Source organism: Acromyrmex echinatior, chromosome 2 (genome assembly GCF_024713525.1).
Source record: "Acromyrmex echinatior isolate Ae372 chromosome 2, ASM2471352v2, whole genome shotgun sequence".
In the NCBI taxonomy this organism is placed as follows: Eukaryota; Metazoa; Arthropoda; class Insecta; order Hymenoptera; family Formicidae; genus Acromyrmex; species Acromyrmex echinatior.
In genome coordinates, this window is record NC_141853.1 from 9,493,665 (window position 1) to 9,521,408 (window position 27,744).

At 33.6% G+C, this 27,744-nt stretch overlaps 2 protein-coding genes across 9 annotated transcripts; one reads left to right on the top strand and one right to left on the bottom strand.

Moving 5' to 3' along the window:
* On the bottom strand, positions 1–20,343 carry D2hgdh (D-2-hydroxyglutaric acid dehydrogenase). 2 transcript variants are annotated; one of them, XM_011059402.2, is made up of 8 exons: positions 20,206–20,343; positions 3,660–3,951; positions 2,833–3,030; positions 2,210–2,403; positions 1,570–1,738; positions 1,135–1,433; positions 388–556; positions 1–306 (listed from the first exon to the last, which is right to left on the bottom strand). In XM_011059402.2, the coding sequence occupies exons 2-8, from the start codon at positions 3,919–3,921 to the stop codon at positions 41–43; spliced, it is 1,557 nt and encodes a 518-aa protein (XP_011057704.2). In that variant the 5' UTR covers positions 3,922–3,951; positions 20,206–20,343; the 3' UTR covers positions 1–40. The 2 variants fall into 2 exon arrangements, with proteins under 2 accessions (XP_011057704.2, XP_011057705.2); XM_011059403.2 differs by lacking the exon at positions 20,206–20,343 and adding an exon at positions 16,840–17,068.
* LOC105147987 (uncharacterized) lies at positions 16,513–27,506 on the top strand. 7 transcript variants are annotated; one of them, XM_011059397.2, is made up of 14 exons: positions 16,513–16,850; positions 20,752–21,319; positions 21,542–21,802; positions 22,078–22,359; positions 22,471–22,675; positions 23,045–23,277; positions 23,705–23,906; positions 24,048–24,220; positions 24,359–24,647; positions 24,732–24,992; positions 25,107–25,199; positions 25,272–25,419; positions 25,523–25,703; positions 25,799–27,506. In XM_011059397.2, the coding sequence occupies exons 2-14, from the start codon at positions 20,894–20,896 to the stop codon at positions 26,018–26,020; spliced, it is 2,976 nt and encodes a 991-aa protein (XP_011057699.2). In that variant the 5' UTR covers positions 16,513–16,850; positions 20,752–20,893; the 3' UTR covers positions 26,021–27,506. The 7 variants fall into 7 exon arrangements, with proteins under 7 accessions (XP_011057699.2, XP_011057698.2, XP_011057702.2 ...); XM_011059396.2 differs by having other exon boundaries at positions 16,513–16,831; XM_011059400.2 differs by having other exon boundaries at positions 16,513–16,831; positions 24,410–24,647.
* The last annotated feature ends 238 nt before the right edge of the window (positions 27,507–27,744 follow it).

Sequence of the window (27,744 nt, forward strand, 5' to 3'; positions counted from 1 at the left end):
TTTGTGTTTAAAAATTATTTTTATGATGATCACGATTTCTCTACATACACGCAATTGGCTTTAAAACTTTATAAGGATTCAGAATGCCATTTGGATCCATTATTTTCTTCAGATCATACATTATTTCAATCTCGGAAGAGCTTCGACTCAAATGAAGGTATTTAGTTTTTTTGAAGCCAATGCCATGTTCAGCACTAATACTACCCTGACATTTTGATACATATTCGAAAATAAACGGTTCCAATTGCGCGGCTACATCCTCGTAATACTCTGGTATAGAGACTTGTACATGGAGGTTTCCATCGCCTAAAGACAAGAAAAAAGGAAATTATTTGCAAATATCAAACTTATTTCAAGATATTTGAATTCTTATTATAAAAATTATACCTAAATGACCATAACCACTAATCCTGATAATCCGGGGATCGCGTATTTGCTTGCGAAGCACCTCGATGACAGTATAAAAAGATGAAAGAGGTAGGGAGATATCGTACTTGAATACGTAACCCTCTCGTAAGACACCTTCGCTAATTCTTTCTCGAAGTGCCCATATGGTCTAAAAATTTAATTTTCACTATGAGGATATGAATTGATAAATATATCCTAAAAATTTTTTATCCTCTAAACATTAATATAGCTTATTCTTTCAACAAAATCCAAATATGATACATGTAAATATTCAATTATATTTCTGGGAATCAAACATAGTATGAAGAATTTTTGTTTTTAAATGTTCATAATAAATTTTTTACTTTAAGTTGTTACATCTTCGTTTCGTCTCTGTGTCCTGTGACGATATTTGTAATCCACTGCTTGGATAATCAATAAAGGGACAATCAAATATAAAGAAGCTCATCTTTAGGACAGTTAATTTGTAAACAGGTCAACAGTTATCATATTGTAAATACATAGTACTACATAAAATTGTCTAAAATTGTCTCATTACTTTCGATAATTTTATTAAGCATTTAGTTGTGTTTAATTCTTTATTTGTGCATAAATAAATGCTATGAATATCTCTACTATAGATAAATAAGATCATGATAACGTCTTTATGATATTGCTACAATTTTTGTGTTCTACCTGAGATATGAATATGATCGATATGATATAAATAAACTTTCGATTACATACATCAAGCTTTTTTGATTCATTAGTCATTGTGCCATCTTCAATGATGTCATCATTAATAACTTTTTCCACGAACGAGGATAACTTTTCTTCGTCATGAACCAAATGGCTACCTGAAGTTTCAATAATCATATAAAACTCGTGACCCTCCTTGCAGCTCGTTAACGGATTCTTCAGGCCAAGATTGTTAATGGAAACGTCTATAGATAATCGATCCATCATTTCACAGGAAGACAGAATTTCACCTAGATGACGTTTCGCTAAATAATATGTTTTTAACACCTTATCGAAACTCGCTAATCCTAAAATAAAATTTATATTTTAGTGAAGCAAAGTTTTGTAACAAGATGCGTGAGTTTTGTAATTTAATTTATATATTAAAGCTAGTAAAATATATATTAATGTATTTTTGTATTTTATATAATGATTAACGCGTACCTAGAAATGCGACATTTTTAGCAATCGGCAATGGTGGACATTGAATAGCCACTTTGGTCAAAATGCCTAACGTGCCTTCGCTTCCAATAAAGATATGTTTCAAGTGGTATCCAGTATTATTCTTCTTTAACGTATTCAACGCATCTACAATGTCGCCGTTAGCCTTCACCTGAATAAAGAAAGACAATTATTTATCTAATATTACTTTCGATTATATTAGGTGTAGTAAAAATAATGGATTTCTTTTTACTACACCTAATATTAAACTATATAGAACAAATTTCAATCGACAAAAAAAGGAAAATTTTAATTCTTCTAAATTTAAAAAATCTAAATTGTTTTTTCCTAAATTTTCAATAATGGTTACAAAATTAATAATATAAAAATTAATAATTAAAAAAAAATAGAAATAATTTTAATTTATAAAAAGTTTAGGCATATTATACAAGACAAAATATAACAAAAATCGACAGATATAATTATTTGTATAATTATGTTTTTAATATTGTCATACATTTAAATTTTATATATGTATATAAAACATAATAATTATTTTATGAAGTAATAAAATTATTATAATATTTTAAATTACATAATACATTAAATTACATAATAAAATTTGTATTCAAATTCAACTTACTGCTTCAACTCCCAAAATACTGCCATGTAAATTGCCATAACGCAAAAGTCGTAATCCACCCGCATTTGTACTTACGCATCCGCCTATCAAACAACTTCCTTTAGCCCCAAGATCCAAGGGCATCATTAGGTTAACTGTAGACAAGTGATTGTCCAGATCTTGTAAAACGCAACCAGCCTCGCATGTCAGTGTACCTAACACGACAGTATAATACCCAGTGTTTTTAATATAATAGTACCGCAAAAGAGAAGCGAATAATTGTTTATGATTATTTTTTGACTATTTGAGACTTCAAGGAATCTTACTATAATATTATTCGCATCTATTATTCTTTGAAAAATATATTTTCAGAGGACATATCATCATTAAAAAAAGAGAAAAATGTTTAAATTCAATTGTTGTAATTCAAGAAGCGTACTGCAAATTAAACTGTATTCAAAGAATATATGAATTAAATAATCTTTTTAATTTTTTATAAATATTTAAATAAAAGATTTAGGTGCAGTGACAAAATGTGATTAGATGTAATCATAAAGTAAATAAAGATTTTCGCTTAACTTTTTTAGTAACTTTCCAAAGATATTTAGATACATTCGAGTTGATGTCATACTAATCGCACCTACCTGCCAATTCATTCGTGTCCAAAATTTTATTCATGAGCTTTAAAGAAATGACAATTTCATCAAATATTGGGTTCGAACCACCGACGAGTCCAGTATTGCCACTCTGGGGACAAACTGCTAATCGTCGCTCATTGCAATACTTTAGTATTGCACATACTTCCTCAGTGGATATTGGTTTCAACACAAGCTTACTTGCACCTGTAATAATGTCAACTATTATATATGAATTAAAAATATAAAGAAATTTCAAAATTTCACTCTGAAAATTAAAATACATTTCTTCTATTTGAACTATTGTAAAAATACACTGAGAGACCATACTTTCTAATCTCCATTTTTACATAGATTGAAAGAAGATATTTTAAACACATGCTAAAAATAGCACACTATAGAAAATTTACCTTATTTTAGAAAGAAAATATGAATTCCTTAAATTGAAATTTTATTATTTTTTCTCTACAAATTCTTACTTTATTACCTGTTAAAAAAGATTATGTAACCTTATTTATTTAATAATAAAGTACATATGTACATATAATTACTAAACACATATACAAAATTTTAATGTTAAATATGTAATATGTAAATAGAATATATGAATTCGCAGATTATCCTAATAAAATCATAAAATATATACATTTCAACTTTATTTATAGTAACATGTTGTAATTATCATTATTTCCATCGCAATAAAAATTCCTTTAAGACAAAAAAAATTTTTTTCTGCTTATTTCCTAAATTATTTTCTGCGTATTTCCTAAAAATTTTGTAATTAAAAATGATTTTTATTATTTACTCTCTTATACGCTTATCTCTTGCATGCTTACCCCTTACAGTTTTCGCAAAGTCGATATTGTAACTTTCGCATTCATCCGGATCTGTGATGATGCGACTGGAACCAAGCAACGATTCGAAAAAGCGAACATCTGCATCCGTGACCGTAGCGTAGGGTCCGCGTTGAATTTTGTACCTGATCGAAGTTAATTCAGGTTTTGCGGCGCCGGTCGAATAGTAGCGACCAGCGATTTTCGCGGAACATCTTGTGATGGCCTTATTACATTGAAGCAGAATCGTCAGTACACTTTGCATCTTAATTTTGTTTTCTACGATAAATTAATCCTGAAAAAGAATAAAAGATATACTAAATATTTATAATTTCATAATTATAATTCTTAGCTTATATTCTTTCGCATAAAATCAATAAAAATAATATATTATAATACAAAGAAAACAAAGATATCACTCTATTTATCAAAAAGATATTCCTTACTTCATATAATTGATCGATAAAAAAAAACAAAAAAAAAGAAAAATTTGTTTGGAAAAATTTGCTACTTAAAGACCAGTGTAAATTACTTTTATCATTGTACAGGGTGGGCCATCTATTGGTACGTTTTTGAATTTCGTCGTATGGCAACACCGAACGAGCTACAGACCCGAAATTTTGACAGTTTATTAGTCATACCGTCCGCGGCACGAAACAACATGTTTTCTCTTGAAGAGCGTTTTGAAATTTTAAAAACTTATTTTCAAAGTCAGTGCTGTGTCGCCGAAACTGTACGAATTTTGAAAAGAAATATGGGTCGTGATAGAGCACCCACCGAAGGAGCTATACGCAAATTGGTGAGGAAAGTTCGTGAGAAAGGGATGTTAGTGGATGACATTATATTACGACTGTTTTGAGTGAAATTGGCGCCGAGGTAGTCCAAAATGTCATTAATAATTGGGGTGACCGAATGGCATACTGTAAGGCCAGTAGAGGGAGCCACATGAACGAAATCGTTTTTCATTCTTGACGCGGATACTTTTAGCTTCACAACAAAAAAAAATTAATAAAAAATATCAATGTATGCTCATTTGATCGCATTTTTAAAAACGTACCAATAGATGGCCCACCCTGTACTTAAGTAATGCCATAAATCAGATTCATAATTTTAAAATTTATTTTGAAATAAAATAAATATTTTTTTTGTAAATAAAAATCTGTCAAAAGAAAAGCACATTTATAAATAAACAGAATAGCGACAATTACATAATTAAGTCATATGACAATAATTCGAATTGAAATACACTTTTTTAAATAAATTTTGAAATACATAAAAATTGCAAATTATAGTTGTTTCATTGCACGTAAATCCTTAAGTAACACTCGTGTTTCAATATATGTTTATATTGTAATATGAACTGCTAAATTTTCAATTCTGTAATGGGTTTAAACACGGCCAATAAATCCCAAATTGTATATATCGAAATTCATAAAAAAAAAATTAATATTTTTTCCGATGAATTTCGATCCTTTATGTAATATTCTTCAGACGTTTCTGAAAAATTAATGCCCATATTTTTTAAATCACTTTTCATATGTATTACATTGTCTCTATACATATTCTCATATAGGATTCCGCACGAAATACAAGTACTGACAGTGCTGAAAATATAATTCACCTATCGCATCTTATAAATCTTCAGTATTATCAGCCATTTCGTAATACACTTATACATTAGCATAATTCGTGATTTCAGCGTAACTTATCGACGCAATAAATCATAATTTGCTATTGAAACTACCGCCATCTTCAGGTCATTTGTCAACTTCAACGAATCTCTGTTCGTATATATTATCGACACGGTAGTTTCGAATATATTACAAGATGACGCAAGCCTTCATGATTGAATAAGAAAATATTTAAAAAACCATTTGCATTACAATCAATCTATTCTTTATAATTAAATTTTGTATTTTTCATTTATTTTGTTTTTCTTTTAATTATAAGTACATATCTTTCATCTTAAGAATAAAAAAAATGTAGAAATATATAAGTACAACTGCAATGAGATCTAAAAAGATGGGAGCTCAGAGTCTTGCATAACGCATAACGTATAAAGAAATGAATCAAATCCTTCATTTCCCTTATTTCTTTCTTTTCCATGAAATAAAAGATTAATTGCTTGATTTTCTTATGCTTTATGCATTATGCGTTATGCAATGGTCTATGCTTTGACTTTAAGCCTATATCAGACTACAGCTTGCCAATTCCCAATTGACGGTTCTATTTTAGCTAATCACAATGTAGCAAGGACTTGCTGCATGTTTGGTTGAAACAGAATTAGGCAACTATGAACCGTAAATGATATCTCTGATTTACAAACTAATATGATCTTACGGATTGTGATACCAATTTAGCTAAATATTTATTTCCGCCATATTTGATCTAACACGAATCAATAAACAGCCAATTGACAATTATTGAATAAAATTAAAATATATATCACGTATAATATATCATAATTAAAAATAATTTGTAGTAATTTTTCTACCACGTTGAATTACTATTTTATTAAATATTTTAATAGATAGATATCAGTTACAATTCATATCTTCAAAAAATGCATACTGCTAAAATATAATATTAGTTGGCATCTATAATTATAAGTATATACAAAATTTTAATTATCTTTATTTTATATGCGAATCTTGCGACTAAACACATTATTATATCTAGTGATATATGCACAATGTGTGTAATATTGGACGTATTTAATATTTAAAACTTTTTCGAGTAGCTTCAATTTTGAAAATAATCTCATCGCTTCGTGAAAGGTCAGGAAAATTCAGGATGATTTAAGAAAATACACAAAAAACGTTTACCTGACTTATGACTTACGGAGATAAACGCTGATAGGGATACCTAATGTAACACAAAGACAGATGGGTGCGTTCCGAATTACGCATGAAACGAATTCTATCCTTCTTTCTATTTGGTGAACAAAGATAAATGATACATTATGCGTAATATCGGAACATATCCTATCTCAAATTTTTCTTTTCAGTTTTCCACAAAATTGAAGTCCGTGTATCTTCCATATCTACAAAGAAATCTTTATCCATTCGTATTTATACTTTAGCTTATCTCCCTGAGCTAATCTATCTTACGCCAATCAGCTAATCTACCTTTTCTAGTAAACATCCCATAAAATATATTCAAATTTTTTTCAATTCTTCATTTTAAACCGTTTCATGATCACCATCCGGTAACCAATTGCATATGGTACAATATATGAATGTATACGAAAGCGAATTACAAAATGATGTCTGTTGCACAATGTCAGAAGATTAACGCCTATCCATCTCAACGTTTAAGCCTAGACACAATGTTGAGATAACAGAGACAAGAACAGCGTTAGGAATAGCATAGAAATAAGCGATATATAAGGCCTATTCTTTTTGGCTGAATTTTTGCACCAGTTCATCTTTTTTCCTTTTCTCTCCAGCAGGAAAGAAACTGATGCAAAAGTTCAGCCAAAGAGAACAGGCCTATAATTGTCGTTGCACAATGCCGCGAAAAAAATAAAAATGCCAACCAATCTAATCTCCGTATATAAACTATAATATATTCTTCCATCTGCTTCAAGATTATAGCACAAATAAACAGAATGAGAAATCTGAACGCTGATTGGTAAACTGTAAGACGATGAACACAGAATTCCAACTCGTCAGAAATTTATCGCTATTATTCTATGTTCCTATGTGCATTGACATATGCATTTCCGTATGATGGATTTCTCTGTTCCTACCGGTATCGCTAATGCTATCGTTATTTTTATCACTATCGCTGTTGCCTCGCATTGTGTTTAGGGCTTTGACGCAGCTATCCGTCTCAGCGTTTACAGTGATTAAGGCGTGGCTATCTTAGCGTGCCTATTTATAGCCGGACATACGGCGCGCCTTTCACGCGCGCGATCGTGCAGAAAGTGCAATTCGTCGCATCCGTAATTGATACAAAACCGCGCGTATGTCCCGCGATCTACATAATGGCGCGTCAAAAAGACTGACGTCGATTTTAATAAAAATCAAGGCTACGGTTCTGACTTAATGCTACAAAAACTTCGAAGTCTTTTTTGATTGGTCAATCAGTATATGAAATTCTTTCTTTCGATTGGTCAATCCAATGTGTCGAAGCATTTGTAGCATCAGAAATGGACCACATCCAAATTATCGTTTGGAGAACCACGTGGCCCAATCAGATTCCTTCGCTGGACACTCGTCTCTCCCACGTATCTTCTACGTTATCGCGAAGTTCCAATTAATACATGGAATCTTTCCGATCTCGAGAAAAATCCCACATAACGCTTCTTGAAATTTTAAAATTCTTAACACCGACGTTTATCTGCAACGTTTTTTTATTGATTTTAAAATTCTGAGAATGTAAAATCACTTGAAGTTAAGTGACGATAAATATGAGATTAAAGCAATCTTACGAATGTGTTAATCGATTTGATTTTTCGTATTTGGCGTCAAAATGCAACTCTGTTGCCCTTCATCGAAAAGGCATTGCGAAAATATTTGAATAAAAAACTTTTTTCCTTCAATGCAGATAATAAAAAAATTCAACAATATAATTTTTAGAAATGCACCGGATATTCGATATTATCCGGCAATTTTTTACTATCTAACCGGATATCATTAGTATCCGGAAATATATCTCGGAAATATATCCGAGTTGAAATTTGATTTCATTAAATTGTTGAATTTTTCTTTTATTGTTACAAATGTTTTAGAAACAAGTATACATATTCATGATTCTATAATATCTTATACATTATTGCAAAATTACAATCTTTTTTTCTAAGCTTTTTTTTTTAAAAGACACTCAGAATCTGGTCTGATATCTAGAAAATGTCGGATATTCGACTCGAAGAAATTGCCTTCTCGGATATCCGACTGGATATCCGATATCTGGTAATTTTACGATCTGATGCATCCCTAATAGTTTTCTTTCATCATATTTATATATCGTTTATTATTATTATTCTAACATTTTTTTACCATTATTATAATATTTTTGACATATAAATTTACTATTATAACTCTCATTGAAACTAACAAAATAGATGAAAAGCATTTTTCTTAGAATCTCGATAAAATTGCTCAAATACATGCTTCTACAAATTCACCAATGAGTTTTAAAATATGCAAGCAGGCAATCTAATTTATAACATAATGTCTTAATTCTTAATTATTTCGATGATAAAATAATAATCGTATCATGTTTCTTCTTCATCTCGTAATACTATTTTTATTATAACCGTTTTTATCACAACCGTTACGCGATTATACTGCGATTGCAAATTTAACCTTTTATTTGCAACAATTTTATACGAGGTCAATGTCGCGACATTTCGCAAATTGGGATGTGGAACTCGAATCACTTCAATTTATTCGAATTAAATAATGACACAGAGAGTCAAATAATAAAAATTAACGCGGTAGCTCCTCTTAAAATTAATTTGTTAAAAGTGCTTTGAAAGAACTTTGTATCAGAAATATCGTTTCGCTCTTTTATTTCGTATACATATAATTCTACCTGTCCGTACAAACGATACGAGACTTTCTGTTCTCGCGCGTGCTCGCGCTATCGATAAATTTTATATAATCGAGTAAAAAGAAGCGCGTCAAAGGTGCACGAATAAAACAGATTTCTCTGTACGCAAAGAAAATCGAAGTAAAAGAACGAACGAGATATACGCTTTGTACATCACGTTTCTATCGTTTCCACATGCTCGCCCAATTGTATCAAATAGAGGTATCGTTAATTTCCACGTTGTAATTGTCATTCATGCAATTAGCAGTAATCCGTTCGAGTGCTCTACATCATGAACATTCCCTGCAACATTATTCGATATGTCAATCATACTCTTTTCATGGCGCACTTATTCAGGTATAATATACCCTACAAATCGTGCGCGCAATTTGATGCAAATAAATGAGCGCGTCACGCACGTTCAATAGCATTGCAATTTTTCGATTGATAAAATACGTTTCCCGGACGTTCCGTAATTGCGTCCATAATTAATCGGTCTCGCGACAAAACGTCCTTCGCGATCTGTCCGTTAAACCGTTCAATCTCGGCTATCGCGTCCGCGAAAAACAGGTGAAGGAAGGGAATTATTAAGAACTTAATTTTAGCGTAGTCGACAGGTGAAAAATAGAAGCGATGGATCGATGAAGCTTAATCCAGTCGCTGAAATCTCAAGTGTCCCAATCGATAAAACCAGTCGCACCGTCTGCGGTTAAACGACATCAAGACGAGCGTAACTTGTCTTCATTTTTCAAATTCGGGGCACAATGGTGAAGAACCGCCTCACTCGTCGATTCGTTGTTATAGACGCACAGCGGGAATCATTAGGTAGGTATTGTAATTAGGCTCTTTCAGAGAAATAGCACATTGGAGCTATAAAAACCGTAAAGATTTTTTTAAAAAATTGTATAACAGAATTGTAATAACAGAAAAAAATCTTACTTTCGATCGAAGTGAATCTTGGTAATTAATATTATTCATTAATTAATAATATTCATTAAAAATTTTTGCAAATACATTTTTTAATTTTATAAGCTGCATATACATCGATTTTGTTTGTTGGATTTGAAATGCAATCGCAAACTAAAGTTAGAATATTAATATCTCAAATTAGGTTAATTTCAATTTAATAATTAATTAATAAAATATCTCAAAAATCTATAAAAAATATTATCCCAGTTAAGAGTTGAACATAGAACTGACTTTTCGATATGTCTTTATACATATATATAGATGTACAAATATACAAATTATATTTATATTTGGACAATAACAAATAAATATCAACACTTTGAAAAATTGTGGATTCAACACCTATGCGGTGTCTACATTATTATATAATTCTCATTGTGTGTTGGTGTTAATATTAACAGATACCGTTACTTTTAGAGTAAACCAAATATTCCGATTTTGCGTTACAAAAGCATATGTACACATGTAAATAGATTAGCTTGCTTATATCTTTTGTATTCCTCAAACAGTAAAAATAATTTATAAACAAGTTTTTGCTTTAAAATAAAAGTCAACAAATAAATACAAGAAAATATCAATAATTAATTTTTAAATCATCAAATAGAAATCTATCTGGAATAAATGAGGAGATTGTAAATTTTTTGCAAGTTAAACATATACATTCAAATGTAAAAAAGCATGTAAAATTATAGTAAATATAAACATTACATGATTTATAATGAAATTGAAATTTTTTCATTATAAATTGTGTAATTTTTACACTTGTTCACAAATTTTACGTACCTTTTTTATAGTGTGAAATATAAAAGAATCGATAATATATAATTCTTATGCTTTTCATAAATAAGTGAAAAGTAGCATTCGATCATAAGGTTCTTTTCATAAACCCAAAAATTGAACTCACTGAAATTATATACCGGTTTCGATCTTTGATAATATACAGGGTGTCCCAGAATATATGGAAGCTCGCATGCAGGCATACTAAAAAAAAAGTCTAGTTATAGCTACTAAATATTGAATGAAATAGAAACAATATTAAGAATCTTTATTTTAGATCGCATATGTAAGAACGTAATCAATACTAGAAATCAAAAGGTTTATAAAACGATCTTTTTTAATGCTTTAAATAATTTAATTTTGAATTATTATATATACTATATATATGTATACTTGTATATATATCATATTTGTAGTCTTTTGAACTGCGCATTGAATTGTTTTTCCGGACTATAAACGCAGTTAAACTACTTTAGTAATCGCAAATTAAATTTACAAGCAATTTTAATAATTTGATGCTCAATCAAGCATCATATTATAAAGATGTTAATATTAGGGATGCAAAATTACCAGATTGTAAAATTACCGGATACCGGATAGTCGGATATCAGTATATCAGTATCCGGAAATATATCTAGTTGAAATTTGATATCATTAAATTGTTGAATTTTTTTTATACAAATGTTCTGGAAACAAGTATGCATATATATATTCATGATGCTATAATATCTTATATTCTATACATTGTTGCAAAATTATAACCTTTTCTCTAGACTTTTTTTTAGAAGACACTTTCTTGGAATCTAATAAAAAAAATGCTGGACAATATAGGATATATAGGATAATATAGGATATTTTCCGGATATCCTGTACATCTCTAGTTAATATGTTAAAAAACTGTTAATAAATTTATTACGAAAAATAATGGTATGGGCAAATTTCACAATTCTCCGACAATTATCTTGAAGTATTACGTGGAGTCGGATTGTTAACCCCTAATCGCATGGGGGATAATAATGTCATCATTCGAATTAAATTGCAATGCATGAATGGTGCATCGACTATTAAAAGAAGCTTGCAAATATCTATTCTGTATATATATTCTATATTTTTATGCGACTTTTTGTATGTGTATTGATACATGTATTTATACTTGTACGTTGTCTTATATATATTTTTTGTATTTATATGTATACAGTCTTTTGTATATACAATATATTTTTATATGACATACATTTCTTTCTTAACGCTCAGTTATCTATTAACGTTATCTATTAATCAAATTAACATCTCATTATTTGAAATTAATAAACCAAGAGGACCATGTAAGCTGTATTAATCATTGCTATATTATCCATTTAATCATCATAATACAGCAGAAAACATAATGGCGTAACAACATCGTGCAATTATTTATGCCAAATTAAGAATTAACGATATTATTGTACAATACATATAGTGCGCGGGATAATGAGAGGTAATTTTATTCGAGGCGAAGATTATTACAAATTGAATTGCGATACTCCGCGATGAAGAGGATGGCCCGGTGCCCTGAAGCGTCGTTCAGTCGTTGCCCCAGCCCCCAATGGATCCGTCATGGCATGGCACTCGCGCAGCAATTACGCTTCGCTTCCCCCCCCCCCCTCCCCCCCCCGTCGCTGTGGTCGCTTCCATTTTCTCGACGTTAATTCGAGGACCGATCGGACGCAGACATCGGATATATTATAATCTACAGCGAATCTTTCGATGGGGAGCCCTCCTACTCCTGCCCCTTCCTCATCGTGCATCACCGAACGATACGCAGCGGTATATTACCGAGCAGGGGACCGTGTGGGGAAAAAGAGGTCAGGGGAAGAAAGAGAAGGGGCGGACGAGACGAGGTGGGAAGGAGGAGATGGCGATGGCAGTGAAATGAGCCCACGGTAGAGAGGGAAGCGCGATGGACATACGAAGAGAAGAAAGACCGGTCCGGGGTGGGAAGGGAGAAAATACCACGGGAGAGAGATCCGAGAGTAGTAGGAAGGGAACCAATCGTCGCGACGACTTAAGCGCCGTGCGCGCGCGCGATATTACTATACGTAATATAGCATATGCGTGGAACGAAGCGTTCATGTATAGGTCGACGTCGAGTTGGGATAGGAATACACGGACGCAAGTCCACTTTAGCGACATACTATATACGTACGTGTACGCACACAAGCGTTGACGCGCACACAGACGTTCACGGACCATGGCTATATCGAGAACCAGAGACGAATCGAGAGATAGCATGGGACGACCTGTGATGCGAATGAGAGCGAGCGAGAAAGAGAGAGAGAGAGAGAGAGAGAAATTCTCCCTTCCCTCACCCCGTAGCGGGAATAGGATGGCACATGCGCGGCAACGAGACAACGTTACGCACGCCGACCGTACCCATAACCCAAGCCAAGCCAATTCCTCCGGTGGCAGCCCGAATCATTAACTTGTTTCCCTGGCAACCTCGTCGCGACCCACACCATTGGCTGTGCCGCTTCTCCCACCCGCGCGCCATCACGCTCTACGGTCGAACGGCAAACTACAGATGCCGAGATACGCTCTTTTCGTTTCAGCAACATAGCATAGACGCGGACTATAGGGTGATCTCCCCTTACCCCTTCCTTCATGCCAATCTCCTCCGGTTCGACCCTCGTCAAGTGGCGTACATACGTGTGTGTGAGCGCGCGCGCGCATGAAGACGTCCGCGCGCGCGTCCGCCGTTCGACGCCAGGGACTTGGTTACTGGGATTGGTACAGCCAGGAACTCTTCCTACCCTACGCGCGATACGTCCTACCGTCGCACCTCGCGTCGAAATCCGAGACCAGTATTGGGGAATGAATGATAAATCCGCTGTACTTTGCGTTAGCGTGACTCCACTCTTTCTTTTCGATTTCAGCTAGAAAATACTGCCGAGATACAATCACTCTCGCACATCTGAATCTGGCATTGTAATCGAATAATTTTTAATAGATAATTTTCTTAATTAATTAAACGTACAGAATTCGATTGCGTTTGATAGTGATTGTTAAAAATAAAACGTTCATATACGTATGGCACACGATAAATTTATTATTTCGTCGTATACAGAGATACACACGTGGCAGATGGATGTTTTAAGGATCAAAAGTTCCGATCGCCAAAATAACGAGACACTTCGTGTCCTTGATCCATATGAGGATGGACCCCCATGCCTTGGGCGGAGCGGGATGCATTATGCATGGCGGCATTGGAGGTCTCGGGCATCAAAATTGGAGCTTTCCTCGACATCGCATCGCGCATCGACATCAAGGACGCGCGGGATGTCCGTTTTTTATTTCTGAAGTTTTGCTTACGTACACGTTCGTTGCGTTAGAAAAAAAAAACAGCAACAGACAACTGGAATGTACTGATTGGGTGGAAAATTCCCGTAAGGCGCGACGAGCCAATTGCGTGCGGCTCGCGAGTCCCGAGTTTCGAGCCGGGAAGCATAAACTCGGGTCTCGGCTTAGAGACAGTTGCGCCAGGGCCGTATAGCGCCCGCACGGGGCCACCGATTTAAACTTCACACGACTCCTCTTGTTACGTCACGTTATGTTTTATTATAAATAAATGTATCTGTATACACATATTATTTTGATGTAAGTGGATTTATAAATACTACCATAATTATACATTTCATTAACTTGGAAGAAAATTACACAAAAAAGTACGTATGTTATACGTGTATATCGAATATCGAAATTAAATATTGCAAACTGCAAGAAAATTGTGATGTAACACGAAATCACACGCATGTATCGATTATTAATATAATAAATCAATGATAAATTTGTGAATTTATTTTGTAGTTCGAATAAAATTTTATAAGAGAAAAAGGGAAGGGAACAATATATATGGAAAACCTATTTTATTTTATTCGCAGCACACAGATACGTGCGCGCGCACACCCCTCTCTCTTTCTCTCTCTCTCTCTCTCTCTCTCTCTCTCTCTCTCTCTCTCTCTCGCATACAGTATATTTTATTCTCAGGAGGAGGGAAGAAAAAGATCATCTATTTCGAAGGATATAACTCATAGAACTAGTATAGATATAATAGATTGACAATGAACAAATGACCTATCAAATTTGAAAACTTTCTAGACATTTTACATGTTGTTTCCGTTTCAGGTATAAAACACACACTGTAAGAAATTTCTTAAAAACAGAAAATTTGAAAGAAACTTAATGATTTGGGAAATTAAGTCTTTATGCTTAAAATTCCGTATAGGTATTTCATAATTTAAAAAAATTTATAAGTACATCAATAGTAAAATATACAAAATACAGAAATATGCAAATGTTTAACTATTAATTTTACGCTCTATTATAATCATGTACTATGTAAGTTAAATATTTTAATTATAATTATTTTTGTTTAAACATAAGTATATAACAATGTTTGGATCAGGAATAATATTATATATGATGTCTCAAATAAGTGCCTAATGTTACATGCAATTACAAATGTTTCTACAAATGGGACAAAAAATTCATCTAGAAATCCTTCATGTAGTCGTTGTTACGTAAAGTTTCTACTTGATTAAAGCTGTTAGTAATTGATTATAAGCTGTTTACGATATAATATGAATAATAACGATGTATTATCGATGGAAATTTATTATTGCATTCTCATTGTTCACTACAATAAGAAATAAAAACTTAAGAGATTCGTTTAATAGGCTAGTCTCTTTGTCTCAATTATATCTTTACAAAATCTCTCAAATTCTATATGAAATACACATAAAATGAATATATTTAATGGAAATATAATATAAATTATTAGATACAAAAGTTATAAAATTTGAATGAAACATATAAATCATAAACAAAATATTCGATTGCAATTTTCAACTACGTGTTTTTAATTAAATTATAGAATAATTAATTAAAAAGTAATATAATCAAATAATGTATTCAAACAAATTACTCATTATTATTAATAATGTACTAAACTTATATTAGCATTATAATTAAAATTTTAAATTAAGTATAAAGAAAAAAAAAGCATTAATAATAAGTAATTCTTGGTAAGAAGAAAAAAGAAAAAAATTTAGAAGAATATGTGTAAAATGGAATACCAGGGCACTCGGAAAACTTTGTACGTTTCTGCCAATGCTATGCTGTGAAATATGGCAGGGACTCTAGATCTGTATACGTACAGGAACAAATGGTTCGTGAATCTGTGTGCGTGCATACGATAGAACGGCTGGGCGCGATAGGTAGCAGTGAGAAAGGAGAGAAAGAGAAAGAGAGAAAGAAAAAGAGAGAGAGAATGTGGTACCGTTAGTGAGCATGCGCCTATAGCCACCATATCCAATGGCTCCGCCTTTCCCAACACGAACGATGCCTTTGGGATTTGTCCCCGTCGAACCAATCAGCAGGCACGCTGGACGACGCGCGACGCGCGGCGGGAAGGTCGCCGGTGGTAGGGATGGCCGTATTAGGGACGCGCGGGTATAAGGCGGAAGTAGTTGTATTATACTGTGTGGGACAGGGAGGCAGCTAGCAGCAGCAACGGCAGTAGCAGTAACATCACCGATAGTGGGCAACGGTTGCCGGATAACTATTATCACGAGCTCTTATAGTCGGCCAACGACGTATTTCGTAAAATGTCGTCGTGCGGTGAGAAACAGTGATTCGTAAAAAGTGAAAACACTTTGCGCGAGCGAACGAACACGCCGTTAGACATCGTGCGCTGCGCGACGGACGAGTGAGATGGTGGTGTGAATCGGTGTGAACATACACACGCGTATCTACATATACACGCGCGCACATACACACACACACATACGTGTACGTTCACATACGCGCGCACCAGCCGCGGAGCGTGTATATAGGTGTGACTGCGCAGTCGCCATGTGAGTACCTGATAAAAAGGTAGAGCGAGACATCAATGTCGGTGGCTCCGTCGACTCGTGGTGGCGTCATCGTCGTCGTCGAGGGTATCCACCCCTTCGCCATACCTCCGTCGATGCTATACGTTCGACGCGAAGAGATATAACTTTTAAACCAACTACTTTGTGGAATGTACTCAATTACCGACGCCGACGACGATCTTCGCCGAACCGCGACGACGGTCCGTCGACACGCTGCAACTGTTCGATAACACTACTTTGTCTGTCTCTTTCTGTTTTCCTCCTCTCTCTCTTCCTCTCTTTCTCTTCTCTCTCGCACACTCATCCCGTCGCTTCTCCGAACGGTGTTCTTTATTTTGTAATTCAATATGTCTGCGTCCGTGCGAGACGCCGCCACTTTGGATTCGCATGGAGGGACGGACTCGCAACGACCGGAGACCGGATACGTGCATGCGTGTGACGCCAGCATACATGTTTTATTGCACTTTCAGGCGAACGGGTCGCGAAAGAAAAAAATATCTCTTTTTCTCGCGTGCTCTCCAGCGTGTTTCTTGTTACTGTAATTGTCCGTTTTTATATTATATTCTTTACAGATTGCCATTATGGCGAGATCCATGTGCAGTCGTCCCCCCTGGCACAGTTATTTTTTTCTTTCTCTTTCTATTTCCCCTCCCTTCAAATTTTTCCTCTCTCCTCTCCCATCCCATCCCATCCCCTCTCCATCCGGCAAATCCGCCTTTCAATCGTATTTCCCGCTCTCCTTCGGATCTCTCCGTGCTTTTCCCCCTTCCTTTTTTTCTCCCTCTTGTTATTATCGTGCCACTAATTATGGTGGGTATATGGATTGGGGCGACATTTTGTTCGTTCACGCGCGCGCGCACATACCAAAATGGAATCGTCGGTGTTTTGCGCCGGATCGATATTCCCGGGATAGTTTTTATTCGAATGACGGGATATGCAGAGCTCTACGTTACCGCACGAGTTTGGCGTCGACTGTTCCCCTCCCCAGCCCTTTCCTTTCCCACTATTCACGGTGTCTTTTTCGAATCACATTTCTATTTTCTCTCTTTTCCTTGCTGAGCCTCAACGTTAAAGGGTGTCTCATGTATAAGATCATACCTTTTATACGAAGATCGTGTATCGATACGTTCCATGTACAAGTTTCACTCTGAGATATTCCGTTTCCGTACTGCAGTGAATCTCAGATTTGTTACGGGCCAATTCCTCCAAGAATTTCTCATCAAGCGAATTAAGCAATTAGAAAATTGATTTTCCCATAAGAAAAAAAATGGACAAACTTTTTTTGTTATATCTTCCCAAAAATAGACTTTGCAAAAATGTAGGCAAGTTTTTTTTATTCAATTTCATGTGGACTTTATTTTAAGGGATTTTTATCTCTAAGTTTAGTTGAAAATATTTTAAATATAAAATCTGCGACAATTGATATAATTTCTCTCATTTTTCATTGAAATATAAAGCCCTTAGATGGCACGTTAAGCCTAAGACATCCTGTATAAAGAGAATGAAAAATAGATATTTCTTTGTCATAAAGAATAATACTTAATTGAGCTGTTCTATGAGAATAGAATTATTTTTCGTTAATACATTAATGATATACAAACAATTAACTCATAATTGTAGTTTATTATAGAGAAAAGATAAAAATTATTAGGTGCTGGAATTAATTCGTAGCGTTTTACAAGTGATGGGAAGTACTTTCATTAATGTATTTTTTAATGCTCATGTGAAATAAATAACATTCTTTCATTTAAAAACGCTACGAATTAATTCCAACACCTAATATAAAAAATAAATTTGCCACATTTGGTTGTGTTGATATATTAGATCTCTGTACATTCTTACAACTCTTGCAAACAACTCTTTAAAACAAAATAGATATATGTATATATTTTCAACAAAATTAAAGTTAAAAAACAAACTATGTAATATTATAATGAGATTAATAATAAGATTAGAATGAGATTAAATGTCAAATCTTAAGTTAGGACTGCAATAAAAAGTACATAAAATAATACTGTAGTATCAAAATAAAATGATAAAATTAAATTGAAATTTAATACAAAGTTACACAATCATAATACTGCAATTACAATAATACTCCAATTTATAATGGAATATACAGAGTGTAAATTATAAGTGTTTAATATTCTAGAGAGACATATTTCCATCAACCAAACATTAAAAAAAATTTATATGAATATAAATCTAGAAACTTAATTTTTGAGGTGGGAAGAATTTTATTATATAAATTCAATATCAAACATTTAATAGAGTAAATAATGAATATTTAAACATTTTTTAGCATTAAGCTGGAAACACATAATTTAGAATTATTAAAGATTTTCCAATCTTTTTTCCTTTATAGTTAGCAATAATATATGCATATGAGGTTGTAATGAGTTTTAATGTTTTAATATATAAAATTGTAAATAATGTAAGGTTGAAAGCTATAATGTTAGATTATGTGAAGGAAACTAGTTTGAATAATTTTTGAATAAAATGTTTAAATGTTTATTACATATTTCATTAATTGTTTGATATTGTTAAACTAAAGTTATAATATTCTTAAAATTCCTCCTGGTAAAACTAAATATTTCTATAACAACCTATATTTATTTTACCCTATATACATATAAAATAATATTGAATGAAAAGTTGATAAGTTTGAACATCAAATTTAAGCTGCAATGATATCGGAATAAAATTATGAAAAGTGCACAACTATATAAAAAGCAGACTCAGGCTTATCCACAGCGATTAATATATTTTTATAATATTCTGCAGTGTCTGTATTCTTCTAGAAAAACAGTGATAAAATCACTATTTCCGTCGTATGTCTACATATTTAAAAATGCTCAAGCGTTTCAAGATACTCAGCATTATCTTTATTACGTTGTCAACATAAATTTATAACAGATTATTACTGCATGAAACATATTTTCAATATCACAGAGATACTAATATCTCTCTGTAAGAATTACGTATTAAATTTATAGCACAACTATTTGATCGTGTGTGTGTGTATATCGCAGCTCTATATATATATATATATATATATATATATATATAATAATATATATATATATATATATATATAGAGAGAGAGCTGCGATATCCTCGCATAACCTATTCGCTCGGTTTAATTCTCCCAATGATGAGACCCTATTACGATAAAACGACGTTCAATCGAACGAAAAGAACAAACGGGTACGATATTAACACGACAGAGTTATCGAGCGGATCAGCAAAAACATATATATGCTTTGACTCGCCGTGTTTGATCTCGCGCGTTATTCTTGCGCGGCGAAAATCAGGAAAGCGCGACGAGAACCGTCGATAACTTCTGAAAGACTTACTTTGCTGGACCGAGAAAAAGTTTCCGCGTGCGTAATCGTCGAGAGAGAGAGAGAGAAACAAAAAAAGATGCAACGTAGGGCACACTTCACTCCCGAGCACCAGTATAGTAGCTTCGCTTGCGAGAATCCCGACTCAGATCCACAAGTACGCGTACTCGTCTGTCGAGTGTCGACAAAGGTTATGACGCGGACGACATGTATGGCGCGGCATCGATGGCTACTTTACGCTTATCTCTCGACTCTCGAGCTTGAGTTCGATCGTGAAGTAGGCATCCCACCGTGATATTTCCATTTGAACATGAAAATAAATAATGCTGTGCGTACACAATGCGGAAGCAATTTAAATATTCTACCAATATCCTTGTACTACTTATTTACTTATGAATAAATACAAAATCTCGCTTTAATGAATGATAAAGCAAACTTTAAGAGCTAGGAAAATAATATCTTCGATGTATGTATCTTGCATAGAGCATGCACGCGAAAAAATGGAACTGATCGGAGTATCTAGAAATTGATTTCCTTTGATCTGTCTATGTATTGCAGGTGCGGCATGATGGGCAGATTGAAATTAACATGGATGTAAAATGGCAAAAAAAAAGAGCGATTTGCAATTGAATACTATCAGCGAGAGCTATTCCATTTTCTAAAAGAACTGTATTCTAATTACGTAAAAGTATAAGGAAACATGACAGATGTTAAACCGATTGGAATTTCGACATCACAAGCACAACAATCGCAATCACAGCAGCCGCAACAACAAGCGCAGCAGCAACAAATGATGATCGCGACTCATGATCTGCAGCAACAACAGCAGAATGTCCAGCCGCAGCAACAGCATGTACAGCAGTCGCAGCAGCCTCAACAGGTCCAGCAACAGCCTCAAGTGCAGCAGCAGCAAGTTCAGCCGCAGCAGCAGATACAGCCGCAGGTCCAGTCGCAGCAGCAGATGCAAGTTCAACAGCAAGTGCAACAACAGGTACAGCAACAAGTCCAGCAGCAGCAGCAACAATCACAGCAGCCACAACAACAGCAGCAAAATAATGGAACTCACAATGTTGTTCCTACTCAAGTACAAGTTCAGCCACAAGTTGCTGCCAGCATGCCGCAACAAGTAATTATTCATTTGTATTTTTAAACTTTTTATAGTTTATTCTGTTTTATAAATAATTTTACATAAACATGTAATTATAGTATAATTTTATATTTATGTTTTCATTTATATTTTATTTGGCTGTTGATTTTATTTAATTATGTTTTGAATTATCACATTTTTATTCTTCGGCTTTTATCTTCACACAATCATATCAGTCTTTTACTCTCGTCATTAAAAAAGTTACAGGGAGCTGTTGCGGTGTCAATGCAACATCAACAGCAACAGGGAGTAGGAGGTGTGTCCATGACATTATCTGGTCAACAAGGTGCAACCACCATAACTACGATGGCTGCACATCCACAAGCGGTCCAAGTGATTCAACAGCCGATTCAGAGTCAAGCTTATCATTTACAACAATTGTACAATACTCAAGGTGCACCTTTATTGATGCCAGGGAACTTAGCACTCCATCCAGCAGGCATAAATCCCTCTTCTATTCAGGTACAATTCACTTTAATTTTTTTTGAAGATATATTAGGTGTTGGAATTAATTCGTAGCGTTTTACAAGTGATGGGAAGTACTTTCATTAATGTATTTTTTAATGCTCATGTGAAATAAATAACATTCTTTCATTAAAAAACGCTACGAATTAATTCCAACACCTAATAATTTATGCCAAAAGTTTAATACGCGCTGAACTATATCTCTCTCTTTAATAGTTTAATAGTTATCAGATTTGCGCTCCTAGTTTAAAAAAACAATGCATATTTCTCAGGTAATAACAGCTGGAAAGCCATTTCAATCTGCAGCTCAGCTGACTCCTCACATGTTGGCTACAACATCCACGCCTGGACAAGGAGGTGGTCATCCAAATGCCGGTGGCACCAAAGTCCCGGGATTTCCGGCCGGCTATTTACCAGTACCCACGTCCGCTCCCGGTGCCGGACAGACGCTAGTGTTCGGTCAACTCGGTGTATTAGGTTCTCCACAACCACCACCCTCACTACAGCAGCAGCAACAACAGCAATCCACAAATAAGCAAGATCAAGTACAAAAGGTATATAGTAACAAAGAGGCATTTATTCTAAATCATCTTATGTTTGCGTAGCATTTCTTAAATATTACTAGCTGCATTTGTACACATTTTATAATATTACATTTTAAATAGTATACAGCGTGCACCACTGGAACACCTTCAGGTGGAAGAACTGGAGGTATGCAGTTTGCACCCTGGCAATTTGCACCTCAAGTATGGGCCACCGGATTGCAACAACCGACTCTGCTCACTGCCGCGCCTAATCAAATATTCATTCGCGGTCCCACACAAACTGATATGTTTATACAAAGTCCACAGCCGATACAGGCGCATAATAGTCAGTATTTACAGCTTTCCATATTCGTTAATATTTCTAAATATTATATAATATTTTTTAAAATAAGAATTTAGTTTTTCAGTTTATAATTTTGTTTGTAGTTTTAATTATGTTTATGATCCGAAAAAACAATTTGACGCACAGTTCGAAGACTAATGTGGTACAATATGCAAGTACATATATATAATACATACTAATCACTCAAATTTGAATTATTTAAAGCAATGAAGATCCAGTTTCGACCGTAAAAGGCATTTTTAAATTTCTAGTATTGATTGAATTTTTTTTTAATTTTCCCTGTAATACGTGAACAAAAATTCATATAGAGAATAATAAATAAGTTTCATGTTTATTATTTTCTTGGGCTAGCTCTTGCGACACAGCAACAGATACAAGGTGTACAACAAATAGCTAGTGGAAAACCTGCTAAAGTGATGGAAATCCAGCAACAACAGTCTCAACAAAGTAAACCGAATACAACTATACAGCGACCGTTGAGTATCTTGCCATCGTCTTTGGCGGTGCAGGCTGCCAATATACGGGCCGCCAGTTCCGTCTCCACACAAACTGTTTATGGAGTACAAGCTACAGTACAAGCACAGGTTACTATATTAATTATCAGCGCACATATTTAATTTTTATCTTAAATTTATATGATATATAAAAATATATTATTCTATAATAATAATAAAAATTAATAAATCAAGATTATTTCGAGTGTTACAACAGGGTATCGATCATGCAACTGTTTCTCTAGAGCGGAAATGTGAAAAGTGAAAATTTTATGTATGTGTATGTACATGTACACACGTACAAAAAATTTGCATTTTTCACGTTTCCGCTCTAGGGAAAAAGTTACATGATCAATACCCTGATGCTTAAACACTATAACTCTTGTATGATGATTAGATGACAATAAATAATAATCCATAATTATGCACCTGTTAGCATAATAGTAAAAACAATAGTATAAAATAGTAGATAATTTTCATATATACATAGCAGTATCATTATTTATCAAATATCTAGGGTAAAGGTAACAACATTATCGGGAAAGGTCGTGGCAAGCCGATACAACCTCCACAACAGCCGCAACAACAAGCCCAACCAACGATACAGCAACAGCCAGTCTTCATACAACAGAAGCAACATACGCAACAGCAACAACAGCAATTACAACAACAGTATCAACAAGTGCAATCGTCCCAAATACAGACTAAGCCTATCATGAGTAAGAACACTTATTCAAGTTAATACTTACACAACATTTATGTATTTGTTTTTTCCAAAAATCGAGATAAAGAATTATTAATATGAGGTATAAACATAGAAACTATTTGATAGTATTAATATGAAAATTTTTGTTACATAGCGAATATGACATTGCAACAACCACCACCTGGCGTTGTACTAGGACCGGATCGTTCAATTATGCCGGTAGTCTCTGTAGGCGGAGTTGGAGTTGGGGTTGGGATCGCTGCTACATCACAAATGAATCCAATGCCACAAACTGCGATGTCGACTATGCAACAACTTCCTTTACCGGTATTACTTACTATGCCTATTCGGAAATTACAGGTCTTGTGAACATTTATGTTGCATAACTATAATAATAAAATTTATTATATTTTTTCTCTATATCATGCAGAATTAAGAATGGTAATGAATACTCTTTTTTTTTAGACTCTTAATCCAACGATTATTGGCAATCAAATAATAAGCGGTGCGTCGCAGGTTCAAGCGGTGCCAATCGTGAATGCAACGCAGGATCAATCAACGCACGATAACACCAACTCGGCGATAATGATCACGTCGCCGGATCGTAATTCGCAGGCTGAGTGCTCCCTGATATTGCCGTCTACTACGAATTCCCCGTTAATAACTGATGATAGCGTAAAGTTAGCTGCAAAGAAAGAAGACGTACCTGTCCCTACGGAAGATATCACAGCACCACTTCAGTCAGAAATAACGGGTATTGATTTCATTTTATTAATAAATTTATTGGGTACAATTGCAGAATGAAGATATAAATGATTTTGTGCTCGTTTATATACAGATGGAGATCAATGTAAAACGGCAGTAAAGGATGACGAAACAATTGCTCCAAAAGTGGATGAGAAACAGTGCAATAACCCGTTAGCAGGGCTTGCCAATACAGTGAACGCTATTACGAATGGTGTTGTGGTCAGTGATGACTCACAAATTATACCTATCTCCGCAACAGTCATAATGAATAATAATAAACAAGCGCCGCCTAAAGCCATGGTGAAACCGCAGGTTCTTACACATGTGATAGAAGGATTTGTGATACAGGAAGGTATAATCGCTTCTCTTTTATACATATTTATCAATTATATGTATTAATTGTCACATTAAATATTACTTTCACGAATAATATTAAACATCAACATTTTTCTTATCTATATTATAGCATCAGAACCATTCGCAGTGAGTCAAGAAACTACTAATATCCTTAATCGGAATAACACGATCACAGAAAAAGAGATACACGAAGAGCCTCCAAGTAAGTAAATTATTCTCACAAGTGATTAATGCAGTGTTTTAAGTTCAAGCTAATATAAAATCTTGACTACAGAAAAGAAACTTTGTTCTACTTATTCGAACGAAGAGGATGTAACCAGTGATCAAGATAGTAAATGCGAAAGCTGCGGTAATACGATCGACGAACAGAGTGTTAGGTTAAAGAAAGAAAAGCGATTCTGCTCATCAATATGTGCAAAGAGGTGAGAGCATATTTTATAATAGTAAACATGGTATGGCGAATTATTTCTAAATATTTTCTTTTGTAAATTCTGTTTAATAAAAAATGTATTGTCTTATTTACAGTAAAAAACGTGAAGTGCGAGAGCGCGATGTTATGGAGAAACAATGGATTGAAATAGATACTGAAACTAAAACCGTCGAGAATGACATGACAAAGAAAAACGGCGAGGATAGGTCTTTATCTGCGACTACTACATCCTCTATTGATGAATCATTGCCGAAAGTGAATCCGATTAAATGGACGGTAATGAAATATTTTTATAAGATTTTTCATTTAAAAAATATTGGAATATCTTCAATACGAGCGAAATTGTAAAAAATTACGCGTATTTCATGCAGGTAGGTGAAGTATGCGAGTTCATACGCGGTCTACCAGGATGTGCTGATTATGCAGAGGACTTTGCTATCCAGGAAATTGATGGTCAAGCTCTTATGCTACTGAAAGAAGATCATCTTATGTCAGCGATGAGTATCAAGTTAGGTCCGGCATTAAAAATTGTTGCCAAAATCGATTCAATGCGCGTAGAATCGAACTTAAATCCTTCGTCGAATAATTCATAACCATTCTGTGTATCAGCAACAGATTTCTACAATGTGTTTCCAGAACGTTTCTAGCCTATGAACAGGGCTTGTGCAAGTATTTGATTGAATGTAAATGTATAGGATTAAATATCTTAATTGCGTGAAGTATCTGAATGGATGAACGATTTCCATATTGTTATATTTTATCAAATTTGACTGTTTTCGACGGCAAATCTTCTTTCTGGCTTACGTTTTATAATTTTAGTTATACAATTTACTTCAGTTTTTGTAAGTGAATTATAGAAGAGATGAAGCAATATCTATTTTCTATTATTTTTAATGTATGAACGAAAGTAAAAGAAACAGTTTGTGTAAACTATTTGTATTTTATTTTAGGATGAAAAATGAGGATACACTTGTATACTATACGTATGGAGGATACTCGTGAATATATAACGATAGATCTTTAAAAAAAAAAACTCTGTGTAACATAAAGTCAGTTTTTAAAATTTCTTTAAAATGTGCATTATTCAAAAGTATCGTCTATACGTATTATTTATAATTTAATTTTTAATATATTTAATCAGTTTGATAATCTAAATGAATTTAAAAATATTGTCGTATCCTTTTTCCCTTTAAGATTATATTATCAAATATACGTTTATTTTACGCACAAAAACCTAATTTAGATGGAAACATAATTGTACTCTCGAGATAATACATTAAATGCATGGAAATTGTTCAGTTATAGCGTATTTCAGGGTTGACACTGATCAATGTTCAAAGATATACATTGATACGTATATATATATAATATCATACAATGATCATAGCAATATCATATGATTATTGAATGATTTTAAGAATCCTAACGATCTATAGGATGTTTAAAAAGATTTCATTTGATATACACATAATGTCTATATGAATGTTTTCTCAAAGTGCACTATTTTGTAAAGCTGGAAATGTCAAAGAATAGAGTACAAATTGTGTCCATTATGCAAGAACATATAATGTATATATAAAATAGTGCAGTACACTGTATTTTGTACTCAAGAGTAAATACTACCGGTACAAAATGCATTGCCTTCTATGCAACTTGCAGAGAATAACTTTTTTAGTTACTATTTCATTAAGAATCTTTCGTTACACTAGAATGATGATTTTTGATCGTTTTTACGTTGACATTAGAAAAAAAAGAAACTGCCTGCTTATCATTTCATTATGTGTTTTTTTTTTTTATATATAAGACGTATACTCATTCAATACAAATGTAAATAGTAGATGTAAGACATTGTAAGACATTTATTTATTGTACAAATTTTACGATGAGATTTTAATTGCTGAGAATTATCCCTCTATTATCACGAGTTCTTTGTCTAGTAAAAAAAAAGGATTATCCTATCGTATAAGAAAAATTCTGAGAATTATTTGTTATTAATAGTACATTATGACGTAATAAGAAATTGTCACTATTTTTAGTGTTGGACATCTTTTTAATAAAATAAAAATGGACGATATATAATTTTTAATACATCAACATATTGGCATGTTCTTGAAGAAATGTAAATATATTATACGAATTTATACAACAGTCAATTTTAAGATTAACTAAGGCAAAGATTGTCGCTTTTATATATTTCTTACTGTAATATGAATTTTATACGTATTTCGATCATGCAAAAATCAGTTGCGAAATGTGTTCCAAATTTAATAGGATTCATTGCGTTTAAAATAATGATTTCCAATGCGTTTTGTGCAAA

Coding starts and splice junctions, on each gene's coding strand:
- D2hgdh (XM_011059402.2), bottom strand. CDS start 3,921: ATGCAAAGTGTACTGACGATTCTGCTTCAATGTAATAAGGCCATCACA. Junction 2,404..2,832: donor GGACACGAATGAATTGGCAG/GTAGGTGCGATT, acceptor CTGTCGTGTTAG/GTACACTGACATGCGAGGCT. Junction 307..387: donor TAGTGGTTATGGTCATTTAG/GTATAATTTTTA, acceptor TCTTGTCTTTAG/GCGATGGAAACCTCCATGTA.
- LOC105147987 (XM_011059397.2), top strand. CDS start 20,894: ATGACAGATGTTAAACCGATTGGAATTTCGACATCACAAGCACAACAA. Junction 22,676..23,044: donor GCCGATACAGGCGCATAATA/GTCAGTATTTAC, acceptor TTCTTGGGCTAG/CTCTTGCGACACAGCAACAG. Junction 25,704..25,798: donor TGAATCCGATTAAATGGACG/GTAATGAAATAT, acceptor TATTTCATGCAG/GTAGGTGAAGTATGCGAGTT.